The sequence below is a fragment of the Aplidium turbinatum genome, chromosome 6 (assembly GCF_918807975.1).
Source record: "Aplidium turbinatum chromosome 6, kaAplTurb1.1, whole genome shotgun sequence".
In the NCBI taxonomy this organism is placed as follows: domain Eukaryota; kingdom Metazoa; phylum Chordata; class Ascidiacea; order Aplousobranchia; family Polyclinidae; genus Aplidium; species Aplidium turbinatum.
In genome coordinates, this window is record NC_137477.1 from 33089203 (window position 1) to 33108022 (window position 18820).

General features: G+C 38.5%; 1 protein-coding gene across 2 annotated transcripts in view; it reads right to left on the reverse strand.

Moving 5' to 3' along the window:
• LOC145772229 (sodium- and chloride-dependent GABA transporter ine-like) overlaps positions 1 to 18820 on the reverse strand; it is a 55710-nt gene that overhangs the window by 5030 nt on the left and 31860 nt on the right. For both annotated transcript variants that reach the window (XM_082584080.1, XM_082584081.1), the window contains exons 6-7: positions 18203 to 18356; positions 135 to 322 (exon numbers count right to left, since the gene is read on the reverse strand). In XM_082584080.1, coding sequence (XP_082440206.1) covers positions 135 to 322; positions 18203 to 18356 — 342 coding nt within the window. The remainder of the gene's footprint in view (positions 1 to 134; positions 323 to 18202; positions 18357 to 18820) is intronic.

The window sequence follows — 18820 nt, forward strand, 5'->3', positions numbered from 1 at the left end:
ATGTTGATTTTTATGCTCGGTTGAAACTTTTTTCGCTCGACGTTATGTCCTTTACCAATGTTAAAAATGTTGACAAACGCTCGTTTGAACAAACGCATAAAGTACTAAATAATACAGAAACCAGCTCAACCTACTTGACTGTCGATTCCCAGACAAACCAGCATAAAAAAGAACAGGACCGCCCATACCGGGGAGGCTGGGAGGTTTACGAATATCTGGGGGTAAATGATAAACACCAACTCCGGACCTTCTGTAGCCACTTGGGTAATGTTTTGGGACGAAATGTGAGCCATGTGTCCCATGGCAGCAAATATTACAAACCCTGAAATACAAAAAGTAAAATGGTACCGCTGCTGTTGTGAGTGATAGCGTGAGTTTCGGCTTATGGCCCGAATATTGAGCATTTATATTATGATGCACAATTGCTTGCCGACATTTCGTTGTGTTTGCTTTCTTTTGGCTATTTGCATGCTGAGAGACACTGCACAGAGGTGTTCGTTTAGGGGTGTCCTGACGATTGGAAAGTGGGATTGATGTACACTACCTGACGAATGCCAAGACTGTTGTTGGCTGTGTGATCACTATGTGGTCAGATTTTTAATTTTGGCTATTTTTTAATTTAGCTACTTTGTGTACTCCCTCTTTCATCTGACCAGGTAAATTTTTGTCATTTCTTGCCACTTGAGTCACGGATAGAAAATATTTTTGAGTTTTTTCTGCTTATTATTTTAGCTTTCAAAACGAATGTTAACTACGAAGCTCGGATATTCGAAGCGAAGATGTGTCGGATAAATTCTATATTTAGAGATATTGTGTTTCAACGCTAAATTATCTTAACGCAATATTTCGATATTATATTTCGACACAAAAATGGTTACTGCCGTGGGAAAAAACCTCGGTAGAATAAAATCAACAAAAAGAGCATCAACATGTTGTCCTGCCACTCGGTAAAGACACAAACCACGTACAAAGGTTGGTGACGTAACAGTCAAACGGGTCTGCTACTATTCGGTGAGTCCGATTCGGTGAGAGCCCTATTCGGTGATTTTTTTTAATTTTTTTTTGAAAATTATCGGGTACCGTAGCCTAATTATCATTGCCGCTTTTACATCGTTTTAACGTCGCTAAACGTTGAAATAAGACTCTAACCCTTAACCCTAACCCCAACCCTTAACTCCTAACCCCTACCCCTATAACGGCAATGATAATTAGGCTACGGTACCCAATAATTTAAAAAAAAAATCACCGAATAGGGCTCTCACCGAAAAAGGCTCTCACCGAATAGGGAACTCACCGAATCGGACTCACCGAAACGGGCCATTCCGCAGTCAAACAAACAACAGTATTAGTAATAATGAGTAAACTACACGCCAACATATTTCAAGCATAAATATTGTAATCTGTATTGACTTTCTGATGGAATTCTCAATGGAATCATGCCCTTCAACTTGCATTGACGCAAATGACAAGACGATCCGTTGCAATCTCAAAGCAAGCCTGCCTGAAAAGTGGACACGAAGATTGGCTTCCTTGTCTTGTGGAGAAAAAAACAAGCGACAGTGAAACACACGTTGCGAACGGAAATTATTGTAGAAGACTAAGCCCATGGATGTTTGGGCTCAGAAAGAGATTGGATTGTAGCTGTTTATGTTTGAAAAAGTGACAGAGCAACTAGAGCCAATGATACCATTGTGCACAGGCAGACTCTGTTATGAGATCTATCTGAGATGCTCGTATCTCACCAGACATTACATCCATTCTTACGAGAACCACCACCAAAACTATGTTAATCCTAAAAAATGGAACTCACACACGGATGATCGATTGCTCATGGCCAGATGCCCAATTCGTGCTCTAATGAACAAATTTGAAGCGTTTGTCTGGCAACATTTCAATCTCACGTGCACATCTTTTTTGAAAAAGTTACGATGGAAAGAGCAAGTGAAGAAAGGGGCGTTCTTCCCGGCTATCAGCACAATGCTGAGCACTAGTACAGCGAGCAGGTAGTTTTAAAATTATTTCTAGTGTAATTAAGAATTAAATTTTTGGACCATATGTTATACTGGCCTGATGTACATACATTACAATAAGCTATTTTCTGGCATAGGTCACAACAGAAATGTAGTTCACGTTATCTTCCTACTGTGCAGTGCAAATATGCACGTGGAATACACGCTATGCTGGCACCCAGACAACTAAGATACTAGCACCACAAAGTGTGAAACCGATGCATGTAAAACAATACAGCTCTTGTATCATGGACCAATCCTATACATGTTTGCTGGTAAATCCTTGAGTTAAAAAATAGTTGTAATCTCCCAAAAATCAACTAAGTAAGGAATCTAATCTAATCAACTGTCTAGTGCCGCAGTGCTGATTGCCATAACATCGACACTGCCATAAACAACGCCCTACGCATAGTGACCGGATTCCTGTGTCCCACACCATTGGACAATCTCCTCATTCTCACTGACATCCAACCTGCTGAGCTTCGTTGCAAAGAAGCTACTTCGTCTCTCAGGCGACGGGCACTAGAACCTAACCATCTTCTCCACCACATGATCTCTGCTCCCCAAAATCAACTACCCCGTCGACTGAAATCAAGACACCCATTTGTGCAAGCTGTTCAATTTCTGATGAAGGAAGCTGATGAACAAGACATCTCTGCGGCTACTTGGGCGGACCATAACCCTAACCCTGAAGGGAAGTCAAGTATCACCAGAGTCCATTTGTTCATCTCCGACGCCGACACACGCCCCATCGGCCTAACACTACCAAGACAGGCATGGGTGCGCCTCAACCGTCTCCGTACGGGCGTCGGGCTTTTCCGCGCCTCAACCATACATCAATGGGGAATGGCTTCTTTCTTTAGTTGTGAATGTGGTGCCGAGGAACAGACCGCAGACCACATCATCAATGACTGTACCAATGTACCATCTTCAAGCCACCTAACGGAGTGGAAGGTCTGCGCGTCATGGATGATGAAACCAAAGACTGGCTGCTCTCTAGTAGCCTTCCAGTGTAGTCCGGGAACATCGTGAATCCGGGGTGGTAAAAGGATAGACTCTCGGCCCCAGAGGCTCACACGACGACGAACTAAATAGGATTATGCATTTTGCCAGAATCTTCCACAAATTTGGCGTGACCTCATTGTTTATGTTTGTGATTAACATCATAAACGAGACAATATTTTACTGAACTATTTCCGCCAGCAGTGCAAACGGAAAGATGAGGTCATAACAAGTATTTAAATCACGGCAAAGCCAACCATTGCGTGCCAGTTATAAAGTAACAAATTTTCGTAGTAGTAAACAGTCTGCGGACAGCAAGACTGCACTGCCGAACGACTACAAGTGTTGTTCCGTTTTTCTTTTCTTCTGAATTAAAAAAGTAAATCGTAAATATGTCTGAAACATAGATACAGTAAATTTGCTGGCTGCATGACCGGCTGGTAAGAGGAATTGCGTTTCGACGTTCGAAAGGGGGTTGCTTCGACAACGCTCCAGAGCACGCGATTGTGTCTGTCCCTTCGCTGCTTCTAGTTGCCTGCTGTGTTGCATCTGTGATGGAGGTGTATGTTGTCGCGAAACAAAAACTAAACAGCCATCGGGACCGTGCAGCCAACTGTATGCTAACGTGCAGCTAAAATAGTACATCAACAATTATCGTTTTTAGGATGGTCATTTCGTGCGTACAAGCAAAATCGAATTTGAAATAATGCTGGAGGAGTCCAGGTGATTACAATCAGCGCGATACCGATGAGACCCAGAGGACGCCACAGCGGTATCGACCGCTTCATTGTTACACGGTCAATTACCGAAATGCACACTTGATAGTCGTCTTGCTTGAAAACATTTCATTGCACTGAACATGACGTTAAAGTAAATGAATTGTTTTCTCGCGATGTGCCATGCCAGGCATGTACACATAAAGCATCGTGGATGTGGCGCTATTATTATAATTGTTAGTGCTTGGGTGGTTTTGATGGCAGGCATCGAGATTCATTGCTGTGCTGACACTAGCTGAGGCAATCAGCCTTGTCTGATTGGTCTTATCTTTCTCCTCCCTCAAGCAATTGCTGCAGATCGTCAAACGCAAGTGTCGGCAACCTATGATAATTTGACCCCGCCTTCAACGAAGTTTAAATGTTCCCAGAGCCACATACTAATTGATCACAATAAAAGGCCAAAACTTCATTTCTGCAGAACCGTGTCTTCTTTTTCTTGCAGACCTTTGTACAGCTTGTTGAGGTGCACTGTCATGTCTATCATAAAATGCAGATCTTGTATCCAATCTGGGTGGTCCAACGCAACAAAAATCCCAAGCAAACAGCAAATCGTTTTAATACCTTCCCTCGGGCTATTTTCGGATTTCCTTGTGCAGCCACAGATCATCACATGTGTTCTCAAGTTATTCCTTTATCTAATACCGTCTCAGTTTAGAATTTATATCATTGTTTCAAGTCAGAGACGCCGCATGTTGCCGATCGCTAGTCTTAAAGATGTTGAGTTGGAAAACCAACAAGTCGTCAAAACACTACAAAATGTCAAACCTTTGTAATTTAGAATCTACATCTCGACATGGTTGAATAAACAACAAAGTCACGAGTAATCAAACTATTTGAATGACAACGATTTGAAAACAGGTCGATTTGAACAATGAAATTAGGTCTTGGAGCGTGCTAGTTGAAGGCATTACAATTATATTGGACAATGCTTCGTTACGACTTACGAATGCTTTCTGCTCGTCGTCACGCCATTTATAGGTTCGGTGGTAACCTAAAAATCCCCAATGCGTGACCTGCAGGCGTGGCCACGATAGTTGCACGTAAATCCTGTAGTTGGTGATGCATTTTATGTCCCACCCGCACCACTGCTGTTTGTTTTCATTCTAAACATTAAAAAGTTTAGCACCTTTCTCCCATCATTGGCATGCTAGCATATCACACGTTGTAGCTTTTGCTTTCCCTTTTCGTCTGGGACACCTTAATAAAATATAATTCAGCAAAATTGTACGTCCAACAGTCTTTTCAAAAGTCAAATTTGTACACACGATTATACGTTCAACCGATACAAGCTGTTTTCTGCAACAGAGGAAATGTTAGCTTTACATCCGTCCCACCTAAGATCTGATCGTGAGCAGAAGTCGTAACTCGTAAGTTACTCTTACTATGACAACTTTTTATTATAAAATTACTGTAAGCCATATTGGAAAAAACGCAGTTCACAATGGTTTTTGTTTATTTGCTACCACTGAAGGGTCGTCCTATATTACGAAAAACAAATCAACAGGAGTTGTCAACATTCGACAAAACATAAGGAAAAAAGTAAAAGTTTTCGATAAGTGAAATCCGCAAATGGACCAAAGCGATGATAACACAATTAAACTCGGAAAGGTGTCAGCAACAAGCCTTGCCATCAGATAAGACAACCAACTACTGATAAGCTGTGGTATGTTGTAACACAAAACAATTTAACGGCGTTGAAAAATTCCCATTGAAGAGCGCGTCGATGACAACAAAGAAGCGACGAGCCACAAAGCGATGAGATCGTGATTGACCGAAAAGTAAATCATTCGCCTCGATGCGTTCGCTCACTTGAAGAACAAGCCAACTTTTGTGGCCCTTGAATATGTTTCTATCAAACTGCCAACAAAAGTGCAACATTAACCCCAACTTTCTAATGCAACAAGATGTTCTGTTTTCTCTTTTGGAATATTTGTAAAAAATTTACCAAAAAAACCTAAGACTACTTTTTTAACTATTTGTTTAGAAGAGGGCATGTTATAGTAGGCTACAATAAGTCGCCGGCAATTAACTGAGTAAATCGCTTTATCATCAAATGTTTGTAAAAAGAAGGTGCCTCCATAAAAGTCTAGCCCAGTTGGTACAGCGACAACTATTTATTCGCAATGTGAATTCACATGGACTCTCTTGGACAGGTGTTTCCGCCCTGCTAAGGCTGTCATCACTGCTTTCATTGCAGTAAAAGCAAATGATTTTACTTGCATTATATTGAATAAAAGACAGCTCAAGAAATTTCTATCAATTTGTTCAACGTAGCAGCTTCGATCAAAAGGTTTGGGAAAGTCAATATTTCGAAAAAAACAATAACGTAGGACGACAGTGTGCCGTGACAGATTCCAAAATTCTTTAATGTGCCATAGGTAAAAGAACGCGTTGGTCTAATGTGCAATGAAAGTAAAACCCTGCAACTAAAAATCTCGCGGATAAACTTGTGTAAGGCATTCTCATGGTAATTGCCTGTCATGCCCATGATACACTTCGGTGAATTGCTTTTAGCAAAACGGCACATTTTCCACGCATTTTCAATTCGTCACATACAAACCAAACATCCTATCAAAGGGTGCAATACTTTTTCTAGGAAAAAGAAAGTAGCAAAAGTAGGTTTTCTCGTTCCACCAGGGAAAGGAAAAACTTGAAACTCTATATTCTGTCTTTATGCTGTTATGACAAAATTAAAACAAAAATCGCTTTTAACACAACACAAACCCTATTTTTCTGAAACAAGACTCCACACTAGAAGGTATCTAAGCTCGTGCATTGAACTTTAGTAGCTGCAGTGCTGCACTCAACAAACCTGAAAGAAACTCTGATATATTATTTTACTCAGGACTGAAGCAAATAAGAAAAGGTGTAAATTACTGTTGACATTTGTAGGAAAAACCAAGAAGCATGAAGATTTGCTTAGGAAATGTGTGCTTCCAGTGAACACTACCCACGAACGCAATGTGTACTACCGTATGCATATGTAATTTGTAAGTCGCTGCAGCACATGGAGTGTTTTGACCAGTGACGCCTACCGAAGCGACGGTTTAATTTACTTCATATCAGAAAGTTTTAAGAAAGACGCTCACAGTATCACGTGGTTGCTGCAATGACCTGCAGATTATAAATACGACCTCAAGTTATCTCAAAGATAAGTTGCACGAAATGAGCGGTCAAAAAATCTTGTCGTTATGCATTGTAGCAAATATCCAAGACAACAAACACATTCACTACGGTATCAGAAAAGGGGTCTGCTACTATTCGGCTAGTCCGATTCGGCTATTACCCTATTCGGCTAGTCCAGGGGTTCTTAACCTTTTTTTCCTTATTACCCATTTCTGTCCAGATCAAAGTCCCATTACCCAAAATCTAATTTTATCTATTTTACCATATTAAAAATATAAAACAGCGTTATTCAGCAAAAACAACATTTAATGTAAAGAACGGCATCAATAGTTTCAGTGAGACATTTGAGGTTTTGTTGTGTACAATCGATGCAATATTGGGTACGATTTTGGATACTGCACAAAGCAAATCTGACTTCAGATCTAACAGCTTGTTTCGTAATTTTGACTTCAAAGCAACAACACTTGAAAATGCTGATTCACAGAGATAAGTGGAAGGGAACATAGTCAACAATGTTAGTGGTTTTGCACAACTTTTGGATATGCTTTCCCCATCATTTTCCCAAGCTTTCATCTTCAAAAGTATATAGCTCGCTCGTCTCAACACTAACTCTAAATGTACACTATATACACTGTGTAAACTACTTCAAACAACTGCTAACAGCAACGCAGCCATCAAGCTTGCTCATAAAACAACTGTAAATGAACTGATTATACAAGAAACATCTTACTATTATGTCACAAAAATGAAATACATAAAACCGGCAACAAAAATAATGCGAAAAATAAATCACTATGACGAAACAATTCTAAAAATGATAAAATATCACTGTGCTTGTTTGGTTGTTTTGAACGGACTCAAAACATCAAAAAAAAGTTTAAGTGATGAAGCAACTTTACCACTCACAACTGTGACATTGTTTGTTACATCTATAATTCTAAATATTCTGGTTCAGCTGATTACCCACCTGCTATCCTGAAATTACCCACATGTGGGTAATTACCCATAGGTTAAGAAGCACTGGGCTAGTCCGATTGGGCTAGTTCCCTATTCGGCTACAGTCTTTATCGGTTAGTTCCCTATTCGGCAATTTTTTGAAAATCCAACGATAATCCTTCTGCAACCCTTTGCATTCCGACAAAGAAAAACAAATTGAAATGAAATTTAGCGAAAATGTTTGAACTATTAAATTGAACTGTTTGCTCACATAAAAGAATGTTGTAATATCGTTTCTTTTATAGTTGAAATCAATCTTTTATTTTTCGTCATTAACGCGTCCGGGACGAAAAAGATACTAACTACAAAAATCGATATACAGTAGACCTACCAGCACGTTAACGAACGGGAAAAGGTGGCAAAACCTTGAAAGGTTTAAAACGTGCCTGAATGAAAAATTATGTAGTAGGCTATATATCAGTAGTTAGCACGGCCACAAAACCCAAAAAACAAATAGCAAAAAATAAAACAAAAACAGAGAGAAGCACACATGTAGTAATGAATGACAGCCTAATGAAAAGTGTTGTGGATTGAATTTGCCAGTTCCAATATTGATGTGGATGAGCAGTCATAATAATAATAATAGGATGGAGAAAGAAAACCGGACATAAAAGAAACCCATCCTCAGGCAAAAGCCCGTTTCGATGTGGCCCAGGAGAGCAGATGTTGAGCTCTTTCTATGGTATGGTTAGACTGCACATCACACAGTAGCCTAAGACGATTGAGGTTTGATATCCAGTTTAAGTTATTGTAATCATCGAGGCTTTAGATGAGTGGGGTTTAGACCTAACCATTGAGATCTTAAAACTAAAAAGCGAATTAAATTTATTTTTGAACTATTAATGTGTGCTCAAATAAAATTGACATGTATCATGCGTTGCCGTCTGCATGCAAACTTAGAATATATTAGAATCCTCAACTATTACAAAATTCTAAATCCAACGACGCCTTCTGTTTATTTACAGTAGAGAGTTTTGTGTTTTATTCCACAATAGTTGAAATTCTCGAAGCTTTAGACGAGTGGGGTTTAGACCTAACCACTGAGATCGTAAATCATATTTATGACACCGGTAACATCCCTAGTGATATGGTACGTTCCATATTCATAACTTTACCTACGAAAACCGGAGCAACAGAATGCTCACTCCACAGAACAATTAGCCTTGTGAATTACGTAACAAACAGCTTATTCCGAATCATGATGATGAGATTGAGACCAAAACTACAATCGGAAATTTCAACAGCACAGTTTTTATTTGTTCCAGACAAAGGGCCCACAAAAGGAATTTTTACATTAAAAATGATAACAGAGAGATGTATGTCCGATTCTTCTGTTTATTTAGAAAATTTTGTATTTTAATTCCACAATATCGTATCTTTTGCATTCTTGCATTTTATCCAGTGTTTACCTTTGAGTGCCTTCATTCAACGTCTGCAGACGTTGAATCAATGTAAAAATGACGAATTTTGATGTCTGGGTTCGTTCAAAATATGTGTTTCACATCAAAACAACAGTTTTCATGATTAACAATAGGGGTTAATGAGATAAAGTCTCAGCGAAAACGCGTCAACGAAAAAAATACAGTTGCCAAATAACGTTTGACATAAAAGATGAAGTTAAAACCTAAGTGGCAGTTTAGAATAGACCTGGGTTTCGGCGTTACATGACCTGAAATTCCTTTGGTTGGTTCCTTCGTTAGACTCTCAGTTGATGCTACTTCATCATGGCAGAGGAATCGATTAGTACGCAACGGAAAGGTGAGGTTTTTCTACATGATGGCTACATGTTTCAACTAGCTCAATATAGTCCAGACGGGCTTAAGAAATACTGGCGTTGTTCTCGACGTGATGAGAAATGCAAGGCTCGCATCCACACTTGTGTGGCAACAAATCAGGTAATAATGTGTGTTTTGATGACTATATTTTGATCATTTGAGAAAACGTGCCAAGAAATGTCAAGTACTTGAATTGTAATAATCGCAACCATTGTTCACCTGCATTGACGCTGGACCTGGGATGCACCACGGACAGGCCTACCCTAATAATTACAACTGCTTTGATAGTGACGTTGTGCTATTAGGCTACTTATTACTAGGTTGACTTAGTCTTAGACTTAGCACTGGTTGACTTAGTCGCCGTTAATCAGCTGAACTATCGTAAGTCCAAATTTTTCAAATTTGCGTTTTTGATTGATTTGATATCTTTATAAACTACAGTTTATTTTGTTTAAAGCATCGTAAGTCCATCTGCTTTAGTTTTGATGATACAGAACGATGAACTATCGTAAATGGGAGTTACGATAGTTTTGCAAAAAAATAAAATGGAACTTACGATACTCTGCTCTGAAAGTAATTTTACACGTTTCGCGTTAACACCCCCTTTTCTTTAAGTTAATTTTCTTTCAATCGTTTTTTGCATGTTGATATTTAAGGCTTAGTTATATTTCTTTCTATTTCGCATAACAATTTTGCTGTTTTATTGTAACTACATTTCGACAATTTTTTATTGTTAAACTATCGTATGTCCATATTCATTTTTCTAACGTTCAATTTTTGCAAAAAATAATTATCTTTTTTTTCAACAACAAAACTCCATGAAAAACAATTTTTAGTTTTCATGTTTTTCCGTTAGAGAACTTTTAGAAAGATCAAACAATGTACAGCAAACACAGCGTGAACTTTAAAATTCAATTTTCTCAAAACTGCATTTTTGGAGTTACGACGGTTCAGCTTATTAGCGACGTAGTGGCCTACTGCAAGTGTTTATAATGTTCAGAGACTGGATTGTGTGTTGCAAAATAATGTGTCAAGATGATGTCACAATGCAAATTAACATCAAACAGCAAGCGCTATTACTAGGCTACAGAAAGTAATAAAAATGTTGCTTCCAATGCTTCGTGAGACTCAGCGTGAGAACTCTGATTGCCTCCCTTATTGACAAATTATCAAATTTCGATGTCTACAGGAGCTGTTTTATGTTTAAATTGCTGAATAAAAGTAGCCTACTGTTGTGAAATGTAGTTTCTTTTTTCCTGTGTTTCCCTGTGTCAACGTCAAATTTCGCGTTGTGACGTCACAAAGATTGGTGAGGTGAAAAGACGTCCGATTGCTGCAGTTTGCAGAAAAATGCTTTGATCGTACCAGGGTCAGCAAAGCTGGTCTTTTTTACATTGATTCAACGTCTGCAGACGTAAATCAATGTAACAAGGACCAGTTTTGCTGGCTGGAACCTACAGCAAACCATTTCGTCTGTACTCAGTAACTCACCTCTGCACAAAGAGAACCAATCAATTCGTAATAGCCATTATGTTCAATCAATTCATCGATATTAACTAGTTGTCTTATTTTTGGCAGTTATACGTGGTTCTTCTGAAAAAGCAAAGTTGGGTTTTCCCACTCCTGTATGCTTTGCTACCCAACAAAACAAGAAGGACATACACAACGTTGTTTAGCGTGATGAAGCAACTCATGCCTTCTCTAAATGCAAGTTATTGACAATAAAATGAATAACCAATCAAATAAACCAAACATCTTGCGTTTAGTAAAACAATGTGCGATATGCTTTGCAGCCAGGAGCAATCTCTATGGATTTCGAATTGGCAGCGTACCAAGCCGCTCGAACAGAATTTCCGACTGCACAAATCTTTGGGTGCTTATTCCACCTGACGCAAAATATGAAGAGGCATCTACAACGCGGCCCTGGGGCCATGCAACGTTACAGGAGCGACGCCACTTTTGCGCTGCACTGTAAGACCGTGGTTGCGGTAGCGTTTGTTCCGCAACATAAAGTTGACGAAGCTATGTTTTGCCTTGAACGCAATCTGCCAACGGACGTGATGTTTTTGGTCGACTGGTTGGAAGATACTTACGTTGGTAAGAACTGCCATTTTCTTCATATTTTCTTGCGTTTAATTCAGCACGACGGAATTTCATTTTTTGCAGTTAGAAAAATTCTGAAAATTTGATTTTTTTTCTTGGGCGTTACAGGGTTGACCAATGTTACAACCAACCTTTGTAGCCTATTCTTGCATTGCTGCTGAACCACAATGATGCAAAAAATAGATTTATCCAAGGTCATGAACCTGACCACAGCCACACACACACGCAGCTTACACATACACCTCCGGCCCGGAGCCGGAGTTGAAAATAAAGTCCGGAGTTTGGCCGGAGCCGGATTGTTCAATCACTAGAAGCAAGAAACACTTTGACGCAAAACCCAAAAGGTTCATTGATGGTTCTTGTCTATGTAGGCTAATTTGTTTTTAACTTGCGATATGGAAAAGCAAATAAACATTCTCTCTTTTCTGATATTATGTCTTAGTTGTCATTGAAGTTGACCATTTAAATGCTTGCGTATGTTCACAGGTCGTTCGTCTCGTCAATCGAACGGTGGACGTCGGCCGGCCATCTTTCCCGTTCCAATGTGGAATGTCCATGACTGGGTGATTCATGACCAAGTAAGTGACGTTGGTAAAAGTTCTTGAGATTTGTAAACACATTTTCGTATACCGTATAGGCTATGCTCCAATGCAGGTCGAGATTTTCAATTTGAAAAGCAAGGGTCGACCTATAAGCTGCACGGGACAAGATTTTGTCTCCAACTCTGCATGACTAACTGACTATTGGTCGCTAGCTCTCGATTTTATGTTACACAAAGCGTACCCTAGCCTGATCATAAAAAGTGTAACCAGGTTGAATGTAATCTTTTATTCCCTTAAGGACAGAACCAACAACACGCAGAGGCAGCTCATCGGCGCCTCAAATGCGAATTGGGCATGGAACACCCAACACTGTGGAGGTTAATCGACGGATTCAGGGCAATCTAAAAGTCAAGGGATATGGAGCACGCCCGAATGATTGCCGGCCATAGTCCACCTCGCAAGTTAAAAAAATACAGAGATGCTGACGACCGCATCAAGAAGCTTGTCGTTCGGTTTGATGGGCATGGCGAAGTTCCACCTCAGTCCATGTGGGACTTCCTGTGTGGTATCAGCCATAATTTTCAAATGGACTCATGAACTGTTGTTTGTTTGCTTTGTTATTTCCCATTGATTGTATTGACTTGTTATTAGGGTGGCTCGAAATTTGGACCTTTTCTCCGATTTGATTGGTACAAACTTTCTTTCTTGCGAATAGTCATAAAACGACACTCCTGAAAGTTTGAGCTTGATCGGACATCGTCTTCATTTCTAAAAATCGCGATTTATAAACTTAACATGAAGCGAATTTTTTCGAGGCTTGAAAATGCATTGTTTTTAATAGGAAGTTGTTTTCACGAGATTTGAAAACGTTATAACTTACTTAATTCTTGTTGTAAAAAGATGATTTATGCGTCAACAGATTCAATATAATTAGGAGAATCCAATTCATTGTGTACTGACTCCCAAAAATGATGACGTCATTAAAAGTAATTTACAATAACGATAAAACTGATAATTAGGGCAAGTTTTTGTTGCACTAAAATCGTGAGAAAGTTGCTCTTAATCTTAACAAAAGTTGCAGTAAAAAGTTGCATTTATTTAATTTACCTTTTTACCATTTATTTACCTCGAAAGACTAGACACAACCTGTTTCCGATTGTGCGGGCTTGGCCAAAAGCCAAGTCATACTTCCACTTCTAATTTAGTTCAGGCACTGTCGTGCTCGGCTGGGGTTGTTGAACTTCTAGCTTGCAAGCCAACTGTTGCGTCATAGATAACACTGAGATGCAGATAAACCGTCACATAGATCTTTATTATGCAATTCAAAGAGAATAGAACCATCCTAGAAATAGTTTTATAGCATGTTTTTCAAATCACTCCTTTACATTTTGCCCAATACTTGATAAAAGTTGCATGAAAAATAGAAAAAAGTTGCAATTTAAAATTCCTACAAACAGCTTAAAACATCATACTACATAAATTCTGAGTATTTAGGTAGCTGCCGGAAGCTGTAAAAAAAAGTTGCAAAAACTTGCCCTACTGATAATCCTACATGCTTCATCTCTAAGTCATTTGATAATGAATTGATGTACTTTCCAAACATAAACATCATGCTGGTACTTGATGACGTCACCCACATTATTAAATTATATTTCAGTATGATGGTTTCTGGAAAATATTGCGTGTTTGTGATAGATAATAATCGATCGTTATCAATTAGTTATGATTCGCTTGATTTTAAATAACAATATTGCTCTTTTAAGATTTGTTGTACATTGCCTTTCCGGATGTGATTTCCTGGCCCCATCTTCACAGGCACAAATAAAGGGTTGACTTCTTCAAATTCAACTCTACTTAGAAGCTTCCCTATTGGCCCTTTAAATGGTCTGTCATCACTAGTAGGTCCATCTAATGTAGCGAAGACGTGTCGAAGGGGTAACTCATTGGCTGCAATTGTGCAACATGCATATAAACCAACTCACGCGATGACCAAGGCGTTGTTCCACTCCAGTTATCATACTCGATTTAAATCCAGTGTTTACATTAACGGAATCACACCCAACTAATTTGACACAATGTACCTTATTATATTTTTTGATACAGTCCATGAATGAGAGCATTTGTAATATCTTCAGCTGTTCCTGATATTGGACTGACAGCAGTTAAATACTGACTTCCAGGTTTTGAACAACACTGTAGTGTTTTTCGCGAACAAAAGTCTTGCCACCTGTTCTTGATGCTATCTTGACTTATTTGCAAATTACTTTTTAATGACGTCATCCTTTTTCGGAGTCAGTACACAATGAATTGGATTCTCCTAATTGTATTGAATCTGTTGACGCATAAATCATCTTTTTACAATAAGAATTAAGTAAGTTATAACGTTTTCAAATCTCGTGAAAACAACTTCCTATTAAAAACAATGCATTTTCAAGCCTCGAAAAAATCGCTTCAGGTACCTTTATATATCGCGATTTTTAGAAATGAAGACGATGTCCGATCAAGCTCAAACTTTCAGGAATGTCGTTTTATAACTATTCGCAAGAAAGAAAGTTTGTACCAATCAAATCAGAGAAAAAGTCCGTTTCGACCCACTTACTTGTTATGTATTGATTGTATTGACTTGTTAAACTAGAGATAGGAATTTTCTAGTAGTTGAGGATTCGAATGTATTCTAAGTTTGCATACAGACGGTGACGCAGGATACATGTCAAGTTTATGTGAGCAAACGTTTTAATTTAATAGTCCAAAAATAATTTAATTCGCTTTTTATTTTTCGATAAATTTCAATTCAATTTATTTTTCTTTGTCCGAATGTAAACGAAACGATTGATGATGATTATGTGTCTGATCTGATACAGACGTTGGCGATCATGGTCTTCCAAACTTCTCTGTCATTTGCCATTCGTATAAAATCGTTCGTTTTGATTGTTGTGTTTGTGGCCCATTCATTCAATCTGTTTAAATATGTTAATCTTTGTCGACCACTGCTTCTTTTTCCCGTCCCCAATTTTTCCAAATCTCCAGGTCTGTGAATATGACCTACAAATTGCATCTGGCGCCTTCTAACTGTTCTTATTATCATATCGTTACTTATTGTCCAGCATTCACATCCGTAGGTTAGAATTGATTCTACATATGCTTTCAAAAGTTTAATTTTGGTCTTTGTTGTCATGTTGCGATTCCTGAAGACTGTGCTCATTTTTACTGAAAGTATCCTTTGCTATAGCGATTCTCTTTTTAATTTCAGTGTCACTTTACCATCGCAAGTTATAGTGTACCCAAGATATTTCAATTTATCAACTTGTTTCACTGCAACACACCATTGAGTGTAAGGTTGCAATTTGGATAAGTTTTCTTTTTTGATACGGTCATACATTCTGTTTTTGAATTTAACTCTAAACCCATTGGTGTACTGTTATTGACAGCACAATTTAATAAGTCCTGTAGATCGTTTGCAGATTCTGCTATCAGGACTGTATCATCATTCATCAGCGTATCTCAAGTTTGTTACATTTTGTACCCTAACCTTTACTCCATTCATATGTTCGATGTCTCTCAAAATCATCTCACTGCAAGCGTTGATAAGATCTGGAGATCGGACACATCTCTCTGTTATCATTTTTAATGTAAAAATTCCTTTTGTGGGCCCTTTGTCTGGAACAAATAAAAACTGTGCTGTTGAAATTTCCGATTGTAGTTTTGGTCTCAATCTCATCATCATGATTCGGAATAAGCTGTTTGTTACGTAATTCACAAGGCTAATTGTTCTGTGGAGTGAGCATTCTGTTGCTCCGGTTTTCGTAGGTAAAGTTATGAATATGGAACGTACCATATCACTAGGGATGTTACCGGTGTCATAAATATGATTTACGATCTCAGTGGTTAGGTCTAAACCCCACTCGTCTAAAGCTTCGAGAATTTCAACTATTGTGGAATAAAACACAAAACTCTCTACTGTAAATAAACAGAAGGCGTCGTTGGATTTAGAATTTTGTAATAGTTGAGGATTCTAATATATTCTAAGTTTGCATGCAGACGGCGACGCATGATACATGTCAATTTTATCTGAGCAAACATTAATAGTTCAAAAATAAATTTAATTCGCTTTTTAGTTTTAAGATCTCAATGGTTAGGTCTAAACCCCACTCATCTAAAGCCTCGATGATTACAATAACTTAAACTGGATATCAAACCTCAATCGTCTTAGGCTACTGTGTGATGTGCAGTCTAACCATACCATAGAAAGAGCTCAACATCTGCTCTCCTGGGCCACATCGAAACGGGCTTTTGCCTGAGGATGGGTTTCTTTTATGTCCGGTTTTCTTTCTCCATCCTATTATTATTATTATGACTGCTCATCCACATCAATATTGGAACTGGCAAATTCAATCCACAACACTTTTCATTAGGCTGTCATTCATTACTACATGTGTGCTTCTCTCTGTTTTTGTTTTATTTTTTGCTATTTGTTTTTTGGGTTTTGTGGCCGTGCTAACTACTGATATATAGCCTACTACATAATTTTTCATTCAGGCACGTTTTAAACCTTTCAAGGTTTTGCCACCTTTTCCCGTTCGTTAACGTGCTGGTAGGTCTACTGTATATCGATTTTTGTAGTTAGTATCTTTTTCGTCCCGGACGCGTTAATGACGAAAAATAAAAGATTGATTTCAACTATAAAAGAAACGATATTACAACATTCTTTTATGTGAGCAAACAGTTCAATTTAATAGTTCAAACATTTTCGCTAAATTTCATTTCAATTTGTTTTTCTTTGTCGGAATGCAAAGGGTTGCAGAAGAATTATCGTTGGATTTTCAAAAAATTGCCGAATAGGGAACTAACCGATAAAGACTGTAGCCAAATAGGAAACTAGCCCAATCGGACTAGCATGACAATAGAAGTCGATGAATCAGTTGGAGCGAGGCTGGAATAACTGGACTAGGTTTTATTTTTATTCAGAAAAGATTATTTGTGCGTGACCAAGGGGCTTATGGTTTTTCTTCTACAACTTATATCGACGAAATGTGTTGGTTGACAAGGGATACTAAACCACTACCGCCTATAGACCGGTAGCTTTCGCTATGTTTCTCGGCAGTCGAGTGTAGCAAGAATTGACAGCGATAGACACATGTTCCGCCCATGAGGCTGGGCTCTTTTTTTTTGCTGGCCTCATTAGTATCGCACCACTAATTCATGTCACATATTTCTCAACCGCTGATTCTGTCAGTCAATTTAATCCTTGCCTTTGTGGAAAGAAAACAACTAACTGTCGCCAAGGATATGTTGAGGAGCGATCTTCCTGGCGTCAGCACTACCTGACTACTCACTATACAACAGCGGGCAGTTAGTTTAGTTGTTTCCTTTGTGTCTATTGCATTGATCTGGCGGTCTATTGTATTGAACAATTGAACATGCGGTTCCGGTCTACCATCACTCCTGATAGTCATTTGGTCCTTTCAACCTATGTGAGCCTTGGGCTAGTGCAACAGTTTGTTGACGATAGATTGTTACTGATGATTGTTGATGGGGCCACACAAACTTTTAATAGCGCAAACATCACAAATCATTTCCAACTTCAGACAGAGCATCTTTCAAATCACATACATCAGAGCAACTTGTTAAGCCAAGGTTGTTTCTCTGCTCCAAAGACATTTTATAGCTCATTTGCCATTGTCACATAACAATAGTAATATTTTTTAGGTAGCATGGCTAATCAATCTACAGACGCGGTGTAAAAGTTCCAGGATAGGCACATAAATCTTGTAAACATTTTCCAAATGCGTATGTTGTTTGTTATATGTTCCCAAATGTAGTGTATACCAAATACTTGTGGCTTAGTATGTATGACTAAGTACACAAACACCCACCTGCCAGGAGACTGGTGGCGCTGTTGACACAAGCGATCAACAGGGTGTCAGACAAAATATTATTCTTTCGGGGATTGTAACTTGCAAATGCAATCAGAGAACCGAACCCGATGCCAATGGAGTTGAAGTTTTGAGCAGCAGCATTCACCCAAACCTACAAAGTACAGTAAATGCAGCCATTCTTGATTCTCGAACCTGATGCGCGATATTAATACAGTATTTACATCTTTAAGCCACAGAATGTGCTCTAGGATTCAACTAAGATAAAGATCATTATATTCGTTCCACAATAAACTAAACTTCTAAATTCTGGACAGCGACAACAGGAAACGAAAAAAAATCAATCATTTGGTGCAAAGCTGGTAGCAGTTTGTGGACAGCGTTTGTTCTCAAGCCGATAAATCATAACATACATTCCAATTTTACAACAAATCGCAACGTTAAAACAATTTTTAAGGATATTAATTATGATCATTTATTGAAGCGACGACCCTAATTTTTTTTCAATTGCAATTCCAATGAACAGTCTCGATTCCAATTCTTCTTCTTACATCAAATTTTCTTTCGTGTTGTTCAAGAATTCAAGAATAGCAAAAATCGTATTTTCTGTCTGGTTTG